General features: G+C 40.4%; 2 protein-coding genes across 3 annotated transcripts; one reads left to right on the top strand and one right to left on the bottom strand.

Annotated features, from left to right (window-relative positions):
* The first annotated feature begins 3,008 nt into the window (after nucleotides 1-3,008).
* LOC119884773 (carboxypeptidase O-like) lies at nucleotides 3,009-11,261 on the top strand. 2 transcript variants are annotated; one of them, XM_038695089.1, is made up of 9 exons: nucleotides 3,009-3,193; nucleotides 4,451-4,490; nucleotides 4,613-4,714; nucleotides 4,832-4,936; nucleotides 5,082-5,198; nucleotides 5,535-5,622; nucleotides 6,093-6,295; nucleotides 7,524-7,608; nucleotides 10,911-11,261. In XM_038695089.1, the coding sequence occupies exons 1-9, from the start codon at nucleotides 3,009-3,011 to the stop codon at nucleotides 11,174-11,176; spliced, it is 1,191 nt and encodes a 396-aa protein (XP_038551017.1). In that variant the 3' UTR covers nucleotides 11,177-11,261. The 2 variants fall into 2 exon arrangements, with proteins under 2 accessions (XP_038551017.1, XP_038551019.1); XM_038695091.1 differs by having other exon boundaries at nucleotides 3,060-3,193; nucleotides 4,355-4,490.
* A 3,985-nt stretch (nucleotides 11,262-15,246) lies between these two features.
* LOC119884772 (nucleotide triphosphate diphosphatase NUDT15-like) lies at nucleotides 15,247-16,187 on the bottom strand (the record flags this gene model as incomplete). Its single annotated transcript, XM_038695088.1, has 2 exons — nucleotides 15,247-15,862; nucleotides 15,962-16,187. Coding segments are annotated over 2 exons (348 nt in total), but the record flags the coding sequence as incomplete, so codon positions are not given.
* Nucleotides 16,188-16,907: the final 720 nt, after the last annotated feature.

The raw sequence follows: 16,907 nt of genomic DNA, 5'->3' as shown, positions 1-16,907 counted from the left end.
TACCGCAGTTTCTTTCAGTTCTTGTTTGTTTTGGGGTGTTTCTCCCTTCAGTGAAATGCAGCTCTATTGGGTTAAGGTCAGGTGACAGACTTGGGCAGTCTAAAACCTTTCATTTTCTTCCCCTGATGAAGTCCTTTGTTGTTTTTGGTGTGCTTTGGGTCATTGTCCTGCTGCATGATAAACTTCCTCCTGATTAGTTTCAATGCATTTCTCCGTAAATTGACAGACAAAATGTTTCCGTACACTTCTGAATTCATTCTGCTGCTACCATCATCAGTTACATCATCAATAAATATTAATGAGCCTGTTCCAGAAGCAGCCGTTCACGCCCAAGCCATGACATTACCTCCACCATGCTTCACAGATGAGCTTGTATGCTTCGGATCATAAGCAGTTCCTTTCTTTCTCCACACTTTGGCCTTTCCATCACTTTGGCACAGATTAATCTCGGTCTCATCAGTCTATAAGATTGTGTTTCAGAACTTTTGCGGCTCATCCAGGGGCGTTTTTAGGATCTTGAAACATTGGGGACTTAGCCCAGCCCATAAAACTTCATATTTGACAATAATTGACCCCCCCCCAAAAAAAAGTTAAGTCTGTAAAGCAGTAAAGCAACAGTAAACATCCTCTACTTATATGCCACAACAAAACTCAACAACACTATTAACTGTCTCATTTTGATGTTGCAATGTGTCTAATTATAATAATATAACAACAAAACTGCAGCAATATGAACCGGGGGGTCTGAGGGTACTCCCCCATAAAATTGTGAGTGTTAAACACTTAATGTCCTGCATTCTGGTGTTTTTCTGCACCAATTTGCACCTTTTCTGCATTGGTTTATTGTGGAAATCATTTATGTAAAGGACGCACAAAATTCAGGTAGCAGGCAGGTGTCTGAATCTTTGTGAGCTGGTTCCACTGGTTGCTTTTAAATGACTTGAAGGCTGGCAATTCTGCCTTCAGATGTTATGACTGATTACTCTTTGATCGTCCTTGATACTGAATTGTGATGAATATTTAACAACATTTTGATATTTTATGACCTTGTAACTGATTATTTATTCCCATCTTAAATGTGCAATTGTCTTACTGCCTGCCTTGGCCAGGACACTGTTGGAAAAATAGATGCAATGCAATTTGCTTTGCTTGTTGATTATATGTAATTTAGCTATTTCTACAATTTTATATCTACAATTATTTTCATTTTTAAATCTCCATGAACATATTGATAAGATCACTTTAAAGTATGTCAACGTCGGACATCGCTATAAAACAAATTGAAAGGTCACTTAATAAACGCCCCCTATATGAGCCAGCTCCGAAATCGCCTGAGCCAGGAAGGCAATGCGAAATAAAACTTTACATTAGGAAAGAGGGGGGGACAAAACATAGATTTTGAAATGAAATGTTTATAATGCCTCCTATGCCTATCAGGTGATTAACCTCACCACAAATCCACACAAGTTAATTTCAGCGCCTCTGATAAAGTGCAGCTCACAGCCGCTTCAGGTGGAGCAGAGAGGACAGAAACAGAGCTACAGCTGGATCATCTTATTCTCCCGCTAATAAATAATAAATGAAATAAAAATAAATAATAAAAATCTTTCTCTCTCTCTCTCTCTCTCTCTCTCTCTCTCTCGCTCGCTCCCGCACCCTCAAGTTCAATTTTCGCCCTTTTGTTGTTTGTTTTTAAAAAACCCTTCTGAGATCCGGGGTATGGGCTCATCTCTGTACTTCTTTGCAAATTTCAATCTGACCTTCCGATTCTTCCTGCTGATGAGTGGTTTGCATCTTGTGGTGTGGCCTCTTTCTGCTCTCTGAGTCTTCTTCCAACAGTGGATTGTGATACCTTCACCCTGCACTGTGGAGGTCGCTGGTGATGTCACTTACTGATGTTTTGGGGGTTTTCTTCACAGCTCTCACAGCATTTCTTTCATCAGCTACTGTTGTTTTCCTTGGTCGACGTCTGTTGCTCAGTACACCAGTAGTTTCTTTCTTTTTCAGGATATTCTGAATTGTTGTGCTTGCTATGCCCAATGTTTGTCCAATTGTCCAATTCAATTTTCCTTCTTTTCCCAGCTTGACAATGGCTTGCTTTTCTCCCATAGACAGCTCTCTGGTCTTCATGTTGGTTTATCCTCTTTAACAGGAAATGCAGTCTTTATAGGTTTGAACCAAGGATGAAAACTTAGACTAGTCATGCAGAGCTATTTAATGTTTGGACAATCAACCTAAAAGGCAACACCTGGGCAACAAGAGACATGTCAGTCACATGTTCCAGTAGTTTTGGTAGTAGGGTGGTATGTCCTGAGTTGTTTAACACATCTAGATGTGAATGCCAAGAAATAATACTCATACTCATCTTTTGACCCACATGTCTTCAGTGAACAACAAAAACAAAGAAATTTGCCTTACCGTTCCAATACTTTTGGAGGAGACTGTATATTCTTATTGTAAATACATATTCTCCTTTGTAGCTGAACAACTATCATACAAGGGCTTGTCTGTACAGCAATGATATCCCAGGTCTCATTAACTTAAGACAGAATGATTATAAATTACACAGTACTATGTCTCATGTGAGTTTATTAAGTCTTTCTGTTTCTGAGGCTATATACTACCAGGCAGTCCTTAAATAAATATCATTTGCACTGCGTCATTTCTTGGCCATGATCAGCATTGACATCACAGCAGTTCACTGCAAATAAGAGTCCTGTTGAATCTAAACCCGGGAGAAAAAAATGAGCAGGAATGGATGCAATGAAAAGTTAGTTGAGAAACACAAAATGTCGTACTGGAAAGGTAGATAACAGTCAAGAAAGAAACTTACTGAGAAATTTACTGTGCTTGAATGTGTTTCAAGTCAAACCATCTGACCCTTATTAAAAAAGAAACACATGACCTAGAGTATAGGCAAATATACACATATAAAAACGTGTCACAGACCATCTGAAAGATATAAAGTAATCAAGGCTCTCAGCTCAGATTAAACATTAACCTGAACAATGACGGTGTTTGGGGCTGCTGGCAGTCTGTGGCTGAGGCAAAGGTCTTCTAAAAGCTTCTACCATCCTGAAGTCAGTGTTCGTTGCAAACAAGGAGTTGCCTTTCACAAAGTGACAATGCTCAACTCTGTGGGACTGAACCTTGTGGTGCTGCTTTCAGCAATGCGAGCAGCCACAGTAGAGAGGTGAGTTTTATTCATAAAATCACACACTGACGGCTTGTGTCAAATACCGTTTCTCAGAAGGTAAACACAACATGGCTAGGGACATTACTGTGGAAGCAATCTGTTACCTTTGAATCCAAATCCTTACAATAGTTCTCAGAAAGAGCATTCACTTTACTGACTAAAATATGAAAATATTCCCAAAGAAATTGCAAAACAGCCCATATGAGAGTGTTTATATATTATATATTTTTGTTATTATTGATGCATCCAACCGAATCATCACTGGAAAAGTTCCACATTTGTGGGCCAGGGAGCAGTGAGCTCCTTATTTCTAGTGGCTGTGAAGTAGCCCCACAAGCAATATTTTTTTACCTTTGGACAGAGCCACGCTAGCTATTTCCCCTGCTCCCAGTCAGGCTAAGCTAAGCCAGCCATCTCCTAGTGGTATCTGTAGTATCAATCTTCTCATCTAAATCTCGGCAAGTGGATGGAAGCAGCATTTTGACGATGAAGCTGGTCAAGGTGGAGCTCCTTCTACTGCATACTTGAATAAACGCGTAAAACCATTTGTGGCTCCATAGGGAGCTGTATGAAGTCTTTCAGGGGGCATTACGGAGGAATTTTGTTGGCTCTGTGGTGGCATCAGCCACCTTCTACGGAGTGGTCTGCTTGGGCAGTGGCATTGCAGTGGCAGATAGGAGGAGACTTGACAGGCTGATTAGGGAATCCAGCTCTGTTCTTGGATATGCCCCCATGACAGCATGGAGGGGGTGGGAGATATAAGGATAGTTGCTAAGATCCTCCATGATGGAGAACCCTTCCCAGCCCATGCAGGTTGTCCTGAGGAGACTGAGCCGCTCCTTTAGTGACATGCTGCTTCAAAGAGAGATACCGCATGTCTTTTCATTCCTGGTTCTGTCAGACTTTACAATCAGTCCTGCTCCCAGTAGACTACATGGACAAAACACACACACAGACTGATAATCTGTGCAATACTGTAGATACAGCTATTTACTAGTCATTCTCTTATATTAATATATTCTTAGATTTATTCGTTGTTTGTTTATCTTTAGAGTGTCTTTTGTACTTTTTACACTGTCTTGCTGCTGTTTCTGTAACATTGGGAATTTCCCCGTTGAAGTAAATTGAATTTAAATGAATTTCTTTAATTTTATTAAGGATGAGGAGACATACAACACAATATTACTGAGGTAGGACACAGTTCAGAAAACCACTGGTTCTCATGTGTCTCATGTATTTTGGTGTGTGCAACAGAGTGGAGTATGACTACTACAAATACCATCCAATGCCGGAGGTAAGAAGGCCCGATCACTGCTCTCGCACATGTTACTTTGACACACACACACACACACACACACACACACACACACACACACACACAGAGACACTGATGTGTGATGATGCTCCACCCTACAGATCACCAACTGGATGAATCAGACTGCGAAGGATCACCCTGATCTTGTGACCATAGTGGACTATGGAAAGACCTATGAGAAGAGGACTATTAGCTTGCTCAAGGTAAAACAATATCTAACTGTTGATTTCTGATCAGATACCAGAAGCATACTGGAGAATATTGTTTGTGTTTATATGATCCAGCAGCCAAATAAGAAGCTCTATGAATTTGTCTTCCAGATTGGCCTGAATACTGGAAAGAAAAAGAAAGCTATCTGGATGGACTGTGGGATCCACGCCAGGGAATGGATCGCCCCGGCCTTCTGTCAGTACTTTGTCAGACAGGTGAAAGACATCTGATCTATTAATTAACAAATTAGTTATTATTTTGCTGTGATGAGGTTAAACTTCATATTTAAAGAGGACAATAAGTTCATGTCTTCCACAATATCTGTCTAACCCTGATTTTTTTGTTTCTCCCTCAACTTAGATCCTGCAAACATACAAAACAGACCCAAAAATGGAAGAGATGATGAAGAACATGGACTTCTACGTCACCCCTGTGCTCAACATGGACGGCTACATCTACACCTGGAAGGACAACACAGTCAGTACTTGTATTTGATGGATATTTACCAAAATTACTTCCTGAGTTGTGCATCAAGCTCTCAAACTACTGGGGAGCGGGATATGAGAGAATAATGGTCCATTAAAGCGATGGCAGTGAAGTTTAAATGAGTCACAGTTCAATCAGCGAATCAATTGCTTTCTGATGATCAACATGGCCCAAGTACAAAATCATTTCATTTTCTAAATAAGATGAATGGAGAAATAACATCAAACAGCAATCCAAGGCAGCATTTAGTTATGTACAAAAACGTTAAGTGCTGTTTAATTCTCAGAAACGGCTGATTTCACTGACCGACCATTTTGGCCTGTTTAGACTCGACTGTGGAGGAAGAACAGGTCACCAGGACCTTCAGACTGTTACGGCACTGATCTCAACCGCAACTTTGACGCCAACTGGGGCAGTGAGTCTTGTTGTGCTTCTCCCTCTACATATTTATACAGCTTGTTGCTCTGATAACCATGGATTAGTGAATATCACACCAAGGTGTTCTTGAAGCTTGAAGCACAACACAATTTGTTTTAAAAGCACTTAGGCTCAGTGAATGAATGTGCGTGAATGGTGAATGCAGATGTAGTGTAAAAGTGCTTTGGAGTGGTCGAAAAGACTAGACAGGCGCTATACAATTACGGAGCATTTAGCAAGTTGGCTATATAATTTAAATGATGTCACCATCAGCGTGTTTCTGCTGCCCCCAAATGGCCAGAAATCAGTTAATGCAGCTTTAAACATAAATGTTTTGTGTACATTTATATTGACGTTGCCTCGTGGAACTTGTGAAGCTGAAGCTTTTACATGTGAAACGGTGAACTTGCTCAGCCTGTGCGATGGGAAGAAGTGGAGTCACTTCTACATTTTTGGCTGCTTTCACAGCAATAGGGGTATCATCTAACTGCTGCTCAAACTTCTACGGCGGGAGAGAACCTTTGTCTGAGCCCGAGGCCCAGGCCGTAACTTATTTTGTAGGAAGCCGGAAGGAGGACTTCCTGTGTTTCCTCACTATCCACTCCTACAGCCAGATGCTCTTGATTCCCTTTGGACACCCAAACTTCACCGCTGACAACTACGAAGAGCTGGTACTTACATCTACAAACACATAATATTCTACATAATATTGCATAGCTATTCAGGACAAACAGTGTCAGTGTGTCTTTAAAGACTGATTATGATTTTCACTGCATGTTCCTACTTTGATAAAGACAATACTTTGCATATTGTCATAGAAACTGAGGTTATGCAGCTCAAAACAACCCACAGTAAATGTGACCCAGGAATTAAAAACCATATCTGTGTTTGATTCTCTTTTATATAGAGTTATATTTTAACTATTTTAGCAGAGCAGGAAGAAGAATACTATGGTTGAATTGGTCCAAAATCTGTTATATCTGGATTAGAGCAAGACGACTAAATTAGCCAGGACAATATGTCAGCTGATACTTGATAATTGCAAATACACCGATATTGGTGTAAATATCAGAAATTATACTGCAGAAACACCAGGACAACTTTCATCAAAGAAACAGATATTATTTCCGCTGCAGTAAGTTATGTTTGGTGGTATGGCTCTGTTCTGGGATCTCCCTGCACATCCATGTGCATAAATGGAAAGCCAAGGCAGAGAGCAGCATTAAAGGGTACAGAACTGAGCATTAATACAGCTTGCAGGGGAAGCAGCAATGGCAGGCAGGCTGTAGCAGCTTAAATAAGGCGCCATGTATGTAATTTGCCAGTGAATGCTAAAAGACGATTCAGCTGAGCTGTCCGCTAAAGTGACTGGCTTTAGGATGGCTGCTGTCAGCTGACACTACCCCCCCATCACCAACATATGACAGATAGTGTGTTTTCTGACTGGATACACAACACTAACTATCAAAATCAGAATAACAAGCGAGTTTATTAGGTACATTTTCACATACAAGGAATTTGCCTCAGCATGTATTGGTGCTTAACAGTACACACAAACATAAATATTGAAATATAAATATAAAAAAAGTAAAGAGATCAAAAAGTTTACAAAATAATACTGAAAATTCAAATACCTACAATATGTATGCACACAGAACTGATGTAGATGCTAAAAACTGGTGATCCGCAGCTTCAAATGAAGTACGAAAGATACATTTGCTTTTATAAATTGTGATGTTCTGTTGTCAAAACTGTAATTTGCTGAACACAATATTGCTTTCATTCCATTGTGTTTTATGCCCATTAGGCTTTACTAATAGAAAAAATAAGGTTTTGTGCTCTCTGGATCTCTGCTCATTTCAGTGATTGTATGACAAATGCTAATGTCTGGATCCTCAGATGGAGGTGGGTTTGGCTGCAGCAGACGCCATTAGGGGGATCCACGGGAAGAATTACACTGTAGGAACCTCAGCGAAAGTATTGTGTAAGTCTGCACAATACCGCTATTCATACAAGATATTTCTTAGGGGGCTTAATTGATGTAACAGGCAAAGGTAAGACAGGTCAAGCTTGGAGTGATTAGCTGACCCCACAAGTGTTCACTGACCTTCAAGTTCTAGTTATTTCTCTCATGTAAACTATTTTGTTTTATGATGAAATACCAGAATAAATGACATTCCCATCAGCCTTAACAGTACATTGTGTTTAGTGCTAATACAGTGGGTACGGAAAGTATTCAGACCCCTTTAAATTTTTCACTCTTTGTTTCATTGCAGCCATTTTCCAAAAATCAAAAAAGTTCATTTTATTTCTCAGTAATGTACACTCAGCACCCCATCTTGACAGAAAAAAACAGAAATGTAGAAATTTTTGCAAATTTATTAAAAAAGAAAAACTGAAATGTCACATGGTCATAAGTATTCAGACCCTTTGCCGTGACACTCATATTTAACTCAGGTGCTGTCTATTTCTTCTGATCATCCTTGAGATGGTTCTATACCTTCATTTGAGTCCAGCTGTGTTTGATTATACTGATTGGACTTGATTAGGAAAGCCACACACCTGTCTATATAAGACCTTACAGCTCACAGTGCATGTCAGAGCAAATGAGAATCATGAGGTCAAAGGAACTGCCTGAAGAGCTCAGAGACAGAATTGTGGCAAGGCACAGATCTGGCCAAGGTTACAAAAAAATTTCTGCTGCACTTAAGGTTCCTAAGAGCACAGTGGCCTCCATAATCCTCAAATGGAAGACGTTTGGGACGACCAGAACCCTTCCTAGAGCTGGCCGTCCGGCCAAACCGAGCTATCGGGGGAGAAGAGCCTTGGTGAGAGAGGTAAAGAAGAACCCAAAGGTCACTGTGGCTGAGCTCCAGAGATGCAGTCGGGAGATGGGAGAAAGTTGTAGTAAGTCAACCATCACTGCAGCAATCCACCAGTCGGGGCTTTATGGCAGAGTGGCCCGACGGAAGCCTCTCCTCAGTGCAAGACACATGAAAGCCCGCATGGAGTTTGCTAAAAAACCCTGAAGGACTCCAAGATGGTGATAAATAAGATCCTCTGGTCTGATGAGACCAAGATAGAACTTTTTGGCCTTAATTCTAAGCGGTATGTGTGGAGAAAACCAGGCACTGCTCATCACCTGTCCAATACAGTCTCAACAGTGAAGCATGGTGGTGGCAGCATCATGCTGTGGGGTGTTTTTCAGCTGCAGGGACAGGACGACTGGTTGCAATCGAGGGAAAGATGAATGCGGCCAAGTACAGGGATATCCTGGACGAAAACCTTTTCCAGAGTGCTCTGGACCTCAGACTGGGCCGAAGGTTTACCTTCCAACAAGACAATGACCCTAAGCACACCGCTAAAATAACGAAGGAGTGGCTTCACAACAACTCCGTGGCTGTTCTTGAATGGCCCAGCCAGAGCCCTGACTTAAACCCAATTGAGCATCTCTGGAGAGACCTGAAAATGGCTGTCCACCAACGTTTACCATCCAACCTGACAGAACTGGAGAGGATCTGCAAGGAGGAATGGCAGAGGATCCCCAAATCTAGATGTGAAAAACTTGTTGCATCTTTCCCAAAACGACTCATGGCTGTATTAGATCAAAAGGTTGCTTCTACTAAATACTGAGCAAAGGTCTGAATACTTATGACCATGTGATATTTCAGTTTTTCTTTTTTAATAAATTTGCAAAAATTTCTACATTTCTGTTTTTTTCTGTCAAGATGGGGTGCTGAGTGTACATTACTGAGAAATAAAATGAACTTTTTTGATTTTTGGAAAATGGCTGCAATGAAACAAAGAGTGAAAAATTTAAAGGGGTCTGAATACTTCCGTACCCACTGTATAAGCAAATGGTAGCATGCTAAACTAATAGGGTAAACATTATACCTGCTAAACATGTGTGTGTTATCATTGTAAGCATTTAGGTTAAACAGAGCCTCAATCTAGCATGGCTATAAACACTAAGACCGGCTTTAGACATGTGTAAAAAAAAAAAAAAAACTTACAGAAGAGATAAAAGATACATTTATTGAATGAGACCAATCCAGTAATGCAGCAGATTTGCCAAGGCAGAGGGCTCTGCCAAAAAAGTTGAACCAGGTGGCCAATCAAATAGGTCGGAGCACACATTCCTGGTAGACTACTTTGTAACATGAATGCTGTATTATTGCTTTTTACTTTACAATTGTTGCAATGAAGGTGATAACTTTCCAGAATTGTAAATTGTTTCCTCATTATAAGCCTTCAAGCACATGAACATTCAAGGATTCAAAGTGTTTATTATCAGATGTTCAAGTTTCTCTGTACACTTTGCTGTCCACATCAAATTGCTACAATAAAAATAAAATATATTTATTCATAAAAATACAATTAAAATATGAAATATAGAAATATAAAATAAGCTGAGTTTGTGAAAATGTTTTAATTTAAAGTCCTCAAACTGGACTCACCCGTACCTGAAGCAACAACTGAACTCCTACTTGGTTTTTTGTGCGTTTTTGCTCTACTCACACTCATCATCTTTTTTCTGTAGTTAAGCTGTAGTTTAACTCAAGATGAATTGGATGTGTGAGTGCAACTGGTCACATGCCTCTGACATATAGGAATTGTAGTGTTGTATTACTCGAGACCGGTCTTGGTCTTAAGACCACTTTTTGATGGTCTTGGTCTCGTCTCGGACTCGACTGCATTTCCACTCGGTCTTGTCTCTGTCTCGGACATTGAGGACTCTGGATTTTATTTCAAGACCAGTCAAGACCATAATGGTGGGAATATCAATAAATTGCTTTTGCATTGTCTGATTTGTTAACATCCTAACTTTTATTGGAAGTAAAACATACTGCTTCAAATGCAACCAATAACTCTAATTAATGACCCTCCCTGCGATGCTTATGTTGATTTCAGCTCTTAGTGTTTGTATGTGGGTGTTTTAATGGGAAATGTGGATCTTTCAGACGAATTTGTGAAGTACCTATGATCTTGTTCCACATTTTATTGCGTACCATGCAATGCAGGGAACTGGTCTTGACAAGTCTTGCCCTCTCTCGGTCTTGGTCTCGACTGCTTTCAGCCCCTAAAAGTCTTAGTCTTGTCTTGGTCTCAATAAACTCTGGTCTTGTTCTTGGTTTGGGCGGTTTTGACTACAACACTATCGCTTTGGATAAAAGCTTTCACTAAGTCACTAATTAATTAACTGTAAATATTACCTTTGAAGCTACTAAAGCTTATTGAGAAGGTTACATGACACCGGCCAGTAAAATGTGTACCCTTTTTCTACAGACCCCAAATCTGGTTCATCCACAGACTGGGCTCGGCTGCAGGGGATCCCCTTCACCTACACCTTTGAGCTAAGAGACAATGGGACATTCGGCTTCCAGCTACCCGAGGATCAGATCCAGCCGACCTGTGAGGAGGCCTACAGCGGAGCCCTGCACATCATCACCTACGCCCACGACAAGACCTTTAATGGTGCTGTGGCACCCACTGCTGCAGCCCTGTGGACCATGCTGTTAGGAGTGGGTTTCACCAACACCACTCTGATGTGAATTAGAAAAAACTGCATGAGGGGAAACTGACTAAAGCTGTACTTTTTTGAGGTCCAGTCATCCTAAAGAATCTGCTTGATTCTCATTTGAGGAAAACATTTTTTTGTTGATAAATTATTACAAATAGTATTAAAATGTATAATAATAATAATTTTTATTTGTAGAGCACTTTTCAAAAACAAGTTACAAAGTGCTTTAACAAGTGTAAAGACAATAATACCCAAGAGACAATAATACAAAACATTACAAGATAAAAACATGAAAACATTGAAAAGACTAAAATACATGTTTAAGATAAATATAAAATTAGTAAAATACAATAAAAGGGATAAAATAAAGTCAAATCAGATCGGGAAATGCTCTCCTATAAAAGTATGTTTTAAGAAGGGACTTAAAAGAGTTCACTGACTCAGCCGACCTGATTTCCTCGGGCAGGCTGTTCCAGAGCCTCGGGGCCCTGACAGCAAACGCTCTGTCCCCTTTAGTTTCAGTCGAGACTCTGGAACAGACAGCAGACCTCTGCCCGAGGATCTCAAGGTACGTGCTGGTGTATATGGGACTAAAAGGTCAGAAATATAACAAGGCGAGAGGCCATGAAGAGCTTTAAAAGTAATCAATAGAATTTTAAAGTCAATTCTAAAACATACTGGGAGCCAGTGTAATGAAGCTAAAATAGGAGTAATGTGGTCATATTTCTTTGTTCTGGTTAAAAGCCTGGCAGCTGAGTTCTGGACAGTCTGTAGTCGATCAATAGATTTTTAAACAGGTGAAAAGGCTGTTGCAATAATCCAGGCATGATGAGATGAAGGCGTGTAAAATGGTCTCGGTGTCCTTAAAAGTTAACATAGAAATATAGCAAAAATTCGATCTAAGTGATAAAAACATGATTGAACAAGCTTTGTGGTGTGCTGCACCAAGGTTCTTTGCCACAGGCTTAATGTGATTTACTAGGGAACCAGCAGATTGGGTCCCAGCAGGCCATCTGCTGGGACCCAATGACCAGGATTTGTGTTTTGTCTGAGTTCAGTTGGAGGAAATCATTTGACATCCATTTTTTAACTTCACAAAGGCAGTTGTTAAGTGAACTCAGCATTCCAGGGTCTGTGGATCTGACGGGCAAGTATATTTGTGTGTCATCAGCATAAATATGAAAAGAAATGCCATGTTTATGGATAATATGTCCAAGAGGAAGCAGATACAAGGAAAACAAAATAGGTCCTAAGACCGACCCCTGAGGCACACCATATTTAACTGGACAGAACAAAGAGACATAGTTGTTTACAGACACGCAAATGAAAAATGAAAACCATTCTAGGGCAGTGCCAGAGATCCCCACCCAGTGCCTCAGTCTGTCTAACATGATGTTGTGATCAATGGTGTCAAAAGCAGCGCTAAGGTCCAGGAGTACCAGGACTGAGCACATACCTTCATCAGCAGACATTAAAAGGTCATAGGTGACTTTAAGCAGGGCAGTCTCAGTGCTGTGGTACTTCCTGAAACCAGATTGAAACTTTTCAAATATTTTGTTATTTTCCAGTACAGTGAGCAGCTGTTTGGACACAATTCTTTCTAGAATCTTTGCAATAAAAGGCAGTTTTGAAATTGGTCTAAAATTATGTGGGAGGGAGGGATCTAAACCAGGTATCTTTAAAAGTGGGTTCACGCAAGCCGTTTTAAAATAATCAGGGACACAACCAGTAGATAGGGAGCTGTTGAAAACAGAGATCAAATGGAGCCCAACAGAATCCATTACTTTCAGTAAAAACTCAAGTGGGCTGGAGGACACTCTCATTTGTGATACTGTTTTTAAAAGCTCAGACAAGTCGATGGGATAAAACTGGTTAAAACTCTCTTGTTGCTGGTGAGGAACCTCTGAGTAAGAGGCCGCAGGGGTAATAGAGGCTCTGATTGACACCACCTTATTGATAAAATAAGATAAAAACAATTCACAGTCATCATTACTTGCAGCTGAGGCACGAGGAGGGGTTGGGTTTACCAGCTGATCCACAGTCTTAAACAGAAACCTGGGACTGTGTTTATCTGTAGTAATGAGTTCAGAAAAATAATGTGTTCTCGCATCCTTAACCATGTTATTGTAGTTAATTAATAAATCCTTCAGACTGAGGTAATGGACTTGGAGACTGGATTTTTTCCATCTATGCTCTGCTTTCCTGCATTCCCTTTTTAGGCTGCGAATGCTGTCATTTATCCAGGGTTGCTTACTAGTTTTAGACGTAGGCCTAACCTTTAGAGGAGCAGTAATATTTAGTGACAACAAGCAGATATGATTGAAGTGATCGACCAGATTGTTGGTGTTGGAATCAGACAGGTGTTGGCTTTGGCTCTGAAAGAATGCGCAAAACTTTGAAACACTTTGTTCATTAAAGATGCGACAACACACGGAGCTTGGTGAGGCGGCATGAGTAACAGGCGAATTGCAGCTAAAAACAATACATCTGTGGTCAGATATGGTCATGTCCACCAATTCCACAGAGGAAATGCTGACACCCAAGTCCAGTGTATGGGTTATGGGTTTGCCCTTTGACATGTTGTTTGAAGTTAAAAGAAGTGGCCATATTTAAAAAGTCAGTTGCATTAACATTGGTGGAGTCATCAACATGAATATTAAAATTGCCACAAAGAACAATTCTGTCACAATTTAAAACCAGAGTAGATAAAAATTAAGGAAGTTCTGATAAAAATCCTCCAGGTGGTTTTGGGGGCGATAAATTATAACAAATATGATAGACCTCCAAGTTTAAGAGTGAGAACTTCAAAGGAGTTAAATTCATCACAGCGTACTTGATGACATTTAAATTTTTCCTATACACGCTCACTAGCCCGCCACCACGACCACTGACCCTCGGTTGACTAAAACAATCATATTGAGGCGGACACAGTTCAGCTAGCTTCATTTGCAACCATGATTCAGTTAAAAACATAAAATCTAGATTTGCAGACAAGATAAAATCATTTAAGATAAAAGTCTTACTTGACAGAGATCTCACATTGAAGAGAGCCATTTTAAATGTGTTTGTTCTCGGTGCTGGAGTTGTTGCAGTTGTCCTAATCCTTAAGAGATTACTAATATTTCTGTGTGGGATGTGCACATTTCGGTTTACTGGTCTATGCGTGATGATCAGGAATAGAAGTCTTTTGAACAGCGCTGGGAGCAGACAGTTTTACATGCCAGCAGGTGCAGACAGTTGTTTGTGGCAGTGAGACAGAGATCTGTTCAGTGACCGGTGGTGCGTCCAGGTGTGTTGCATGAATGATTAGTCATTCACGTAAATCATGTGTGGACCGCACCACATGCTGTATATGTGAGCAGCTAACATTTCTGAGCCCCGTTTGTTTGGGTGAAGTCCGTCTGTCTTAAAAAGAGACATTCTTTGCCAGAAAATATTAAAATTATCCACACAACACACAGGGTGAGCCCTGCAGGCGGACTGGAGCCAGTCGTGGAGGCCAAGGAGTCTACTGAAGCGGCCAGCACCGTCGACCAACTGTGGGAATGGGACCAGAGATAAAACAGACTTTCCACACTACTTTAAAAAATTAAAAGACGGTTAAAATCTGATTTTGTCAGCTCAGACTGCTGAAGAGCTGTGTCATTTGTTCCCACATGGACTATCACTCTTGTGATGGAGGACGGGAGCGACGGCATCAGGTCCTGGAGTTTTTTTAAAATGTCAGCTGTGGTGGCACCGGGGAAGCAGTGAGTGGTAGCGTTAAAGAAACAGATGTTTCTGGTTATGGAGTCACCAATTATTAGTGTGGTTGGGGAGAAAAGAGGACGAGGAGATGCTGGTTGTGGGGTTCCAGAGCAGGACTGAGCAGAATCTGCTTCAACACTGCGTGCGGACTGAGGATGGAGTGTGTGAGCTGCCGAGTGTTGTGTTGGAGTAGCAGTAACAGACCTGAGAGAGGGGCTACCCGACGGTGCAGGGTGGAGACGGCAGCCTCCTTCAGGATCCCAAGTAGGGAAGCGGAGGCCCAGCGGCAGACCGCGGCGCCCAGCGGGAGATTAGCCGGTGGAGGTGATGCAACATTTATCTCTTGATAAATAATGCATCCTTTAAACTATTATCAAACCGTTGTGTCTAAAAGTTTCTTTAAATACTTAAATGTTTATCTTATAATGTATTGCAGCCAATAGCTGATGCATTCGAAGAATCCAATTTAATTAACATTAATTATTGTGACATATAACTGACATGATCTGGTGCAAAAGAGCAACAACTTGCCCAAACAGATTAAAAATATGTTCACTGTTTCTTGTTTTGAACATTTGTGATGCCTATAAATTAAATTATACAGCTAATAGAAACATCTAAACTTCATTTTAGGTGTTAAATTCTCTACTTTAATTCTAAATGAATTTACAGCTGACAATCTGTATGTCATGAATTCCTAAAATAGAAAATGCATAACTATTCTACTATATTTACAGTTCATACTATTGGCAAAAGTTACAGTATGTACCATAACAGAAAACATAAAGAGGTAAGTGTGTTTTATCTTTTAGTGTAGGGGACAAAAGTTTCCCAGTGTAACAGCAGTTTCATGGCTCAGTGTTTGTTACTGTGGTCCTGAATGGGTGAAAGCCCTGTTGTCTCAGACCGGTTAGCAGCAAGAAGAGCTGATCCTCTGGAGGAAACTGGTCCCACTGTGTCCATGTCCAACCTGAGAGGGAGAGAAGCACACAGTCTCTATAATGAACTACTCAGTCAGGTGGGAATCATGTTTTTCAATTTAAGAAAAACTGTAGTTAACTTTACTCACCCTCGTTCTTCTCCGGCTCCATGTTCTCTGGCTCTCCTGACTTCTTCCTGTCCAGTACTCCTTGCATGATTATAGTGACGTAGTGGTACTGATCCTCCAGGCGGATGGAGTTCACCACTGATGCAAAGCGGATGTTCACCAAATGCACCCCTGCTTCCTCTAACACCTCTCTGTGAGCGCACTCCTCCCACGTCTCTCTTTCAGGGACATAGAAATAAATGTCACATCAACTGGAATTCATCGCATTCAGGTCTTTTATCATTTCGGGGCTGGTCATGTACACTGAGAAACATATTTAGACTACTTCGCCCCCACTCCTCGCTCTAAGCTCGACCTTTACTTTGAGATAACTGACTGTCTTTAGTGAGAGATCTCAAATGATTTCTCAGGTTTTCTGTACACAAACACATTTAAAATTTAGTGAATTGTGCACACTTATTTTAAAATAAATGATTAATATTTGGTAAATGATTTGGCATAATTATAACTGTTTTTATTTCAATTTTTGTCCTAATGCTAGAAAAGCACACAATGGTTTAAGGTTCAGTGTGTAATATTTAGGAGGATCTATTGACAGAAATGCAATATAATATTTGTAACTACAGTGGATAGAAAAAGTCTACACACCCCTGTTAAAATGCCAGATTCTTATGATGTAAAATAATGAGACAAAGATAATCATGTCAGAACTTTTTCCACCTTTAATGTGACCTACAATGTGAACAATTCAATAGAAAAACAAATTGAAATCTTCAAGGGGGAAAAATTAAAAATAAAAACCTTACAATAACCTGACTGCATAAGTGTGCACACCCTCTTATAACTGGGGATGTGGCTTCAGAGCAAACTCACATTCACATTCAAACTCAGGTTAACTAGAAGTCATTACACAGCTGCAGCATCATTTAAAGTGACTCTGATTAATCGCAAATAAAGTTCAGCTGTT

The sequence above is a fragment of the Micropterus salmoides genome, unplaced genomic scaffold (assembly GCF_014851395.1).
Source record: "Micropterus salmoides isolate LMB-PRFRI ecotype aquatic unplaced genomic scaffold, ASM1485139v1 Ms_hic_scaffold_3658, whole genome shotgun sequence".
In the NCBI taxonomy this organism is placed as follows: Eukaryota; Metazoa; Chordata; class Actinopteri; order Centrarchiformes; family Centrarchidae; genus Micropterus; species Micropterus salmoides.
Note: the sequence above shows the minus strand (reverse complement) of the source record. Positions and strands in the feature narration are given on the sequence as shown.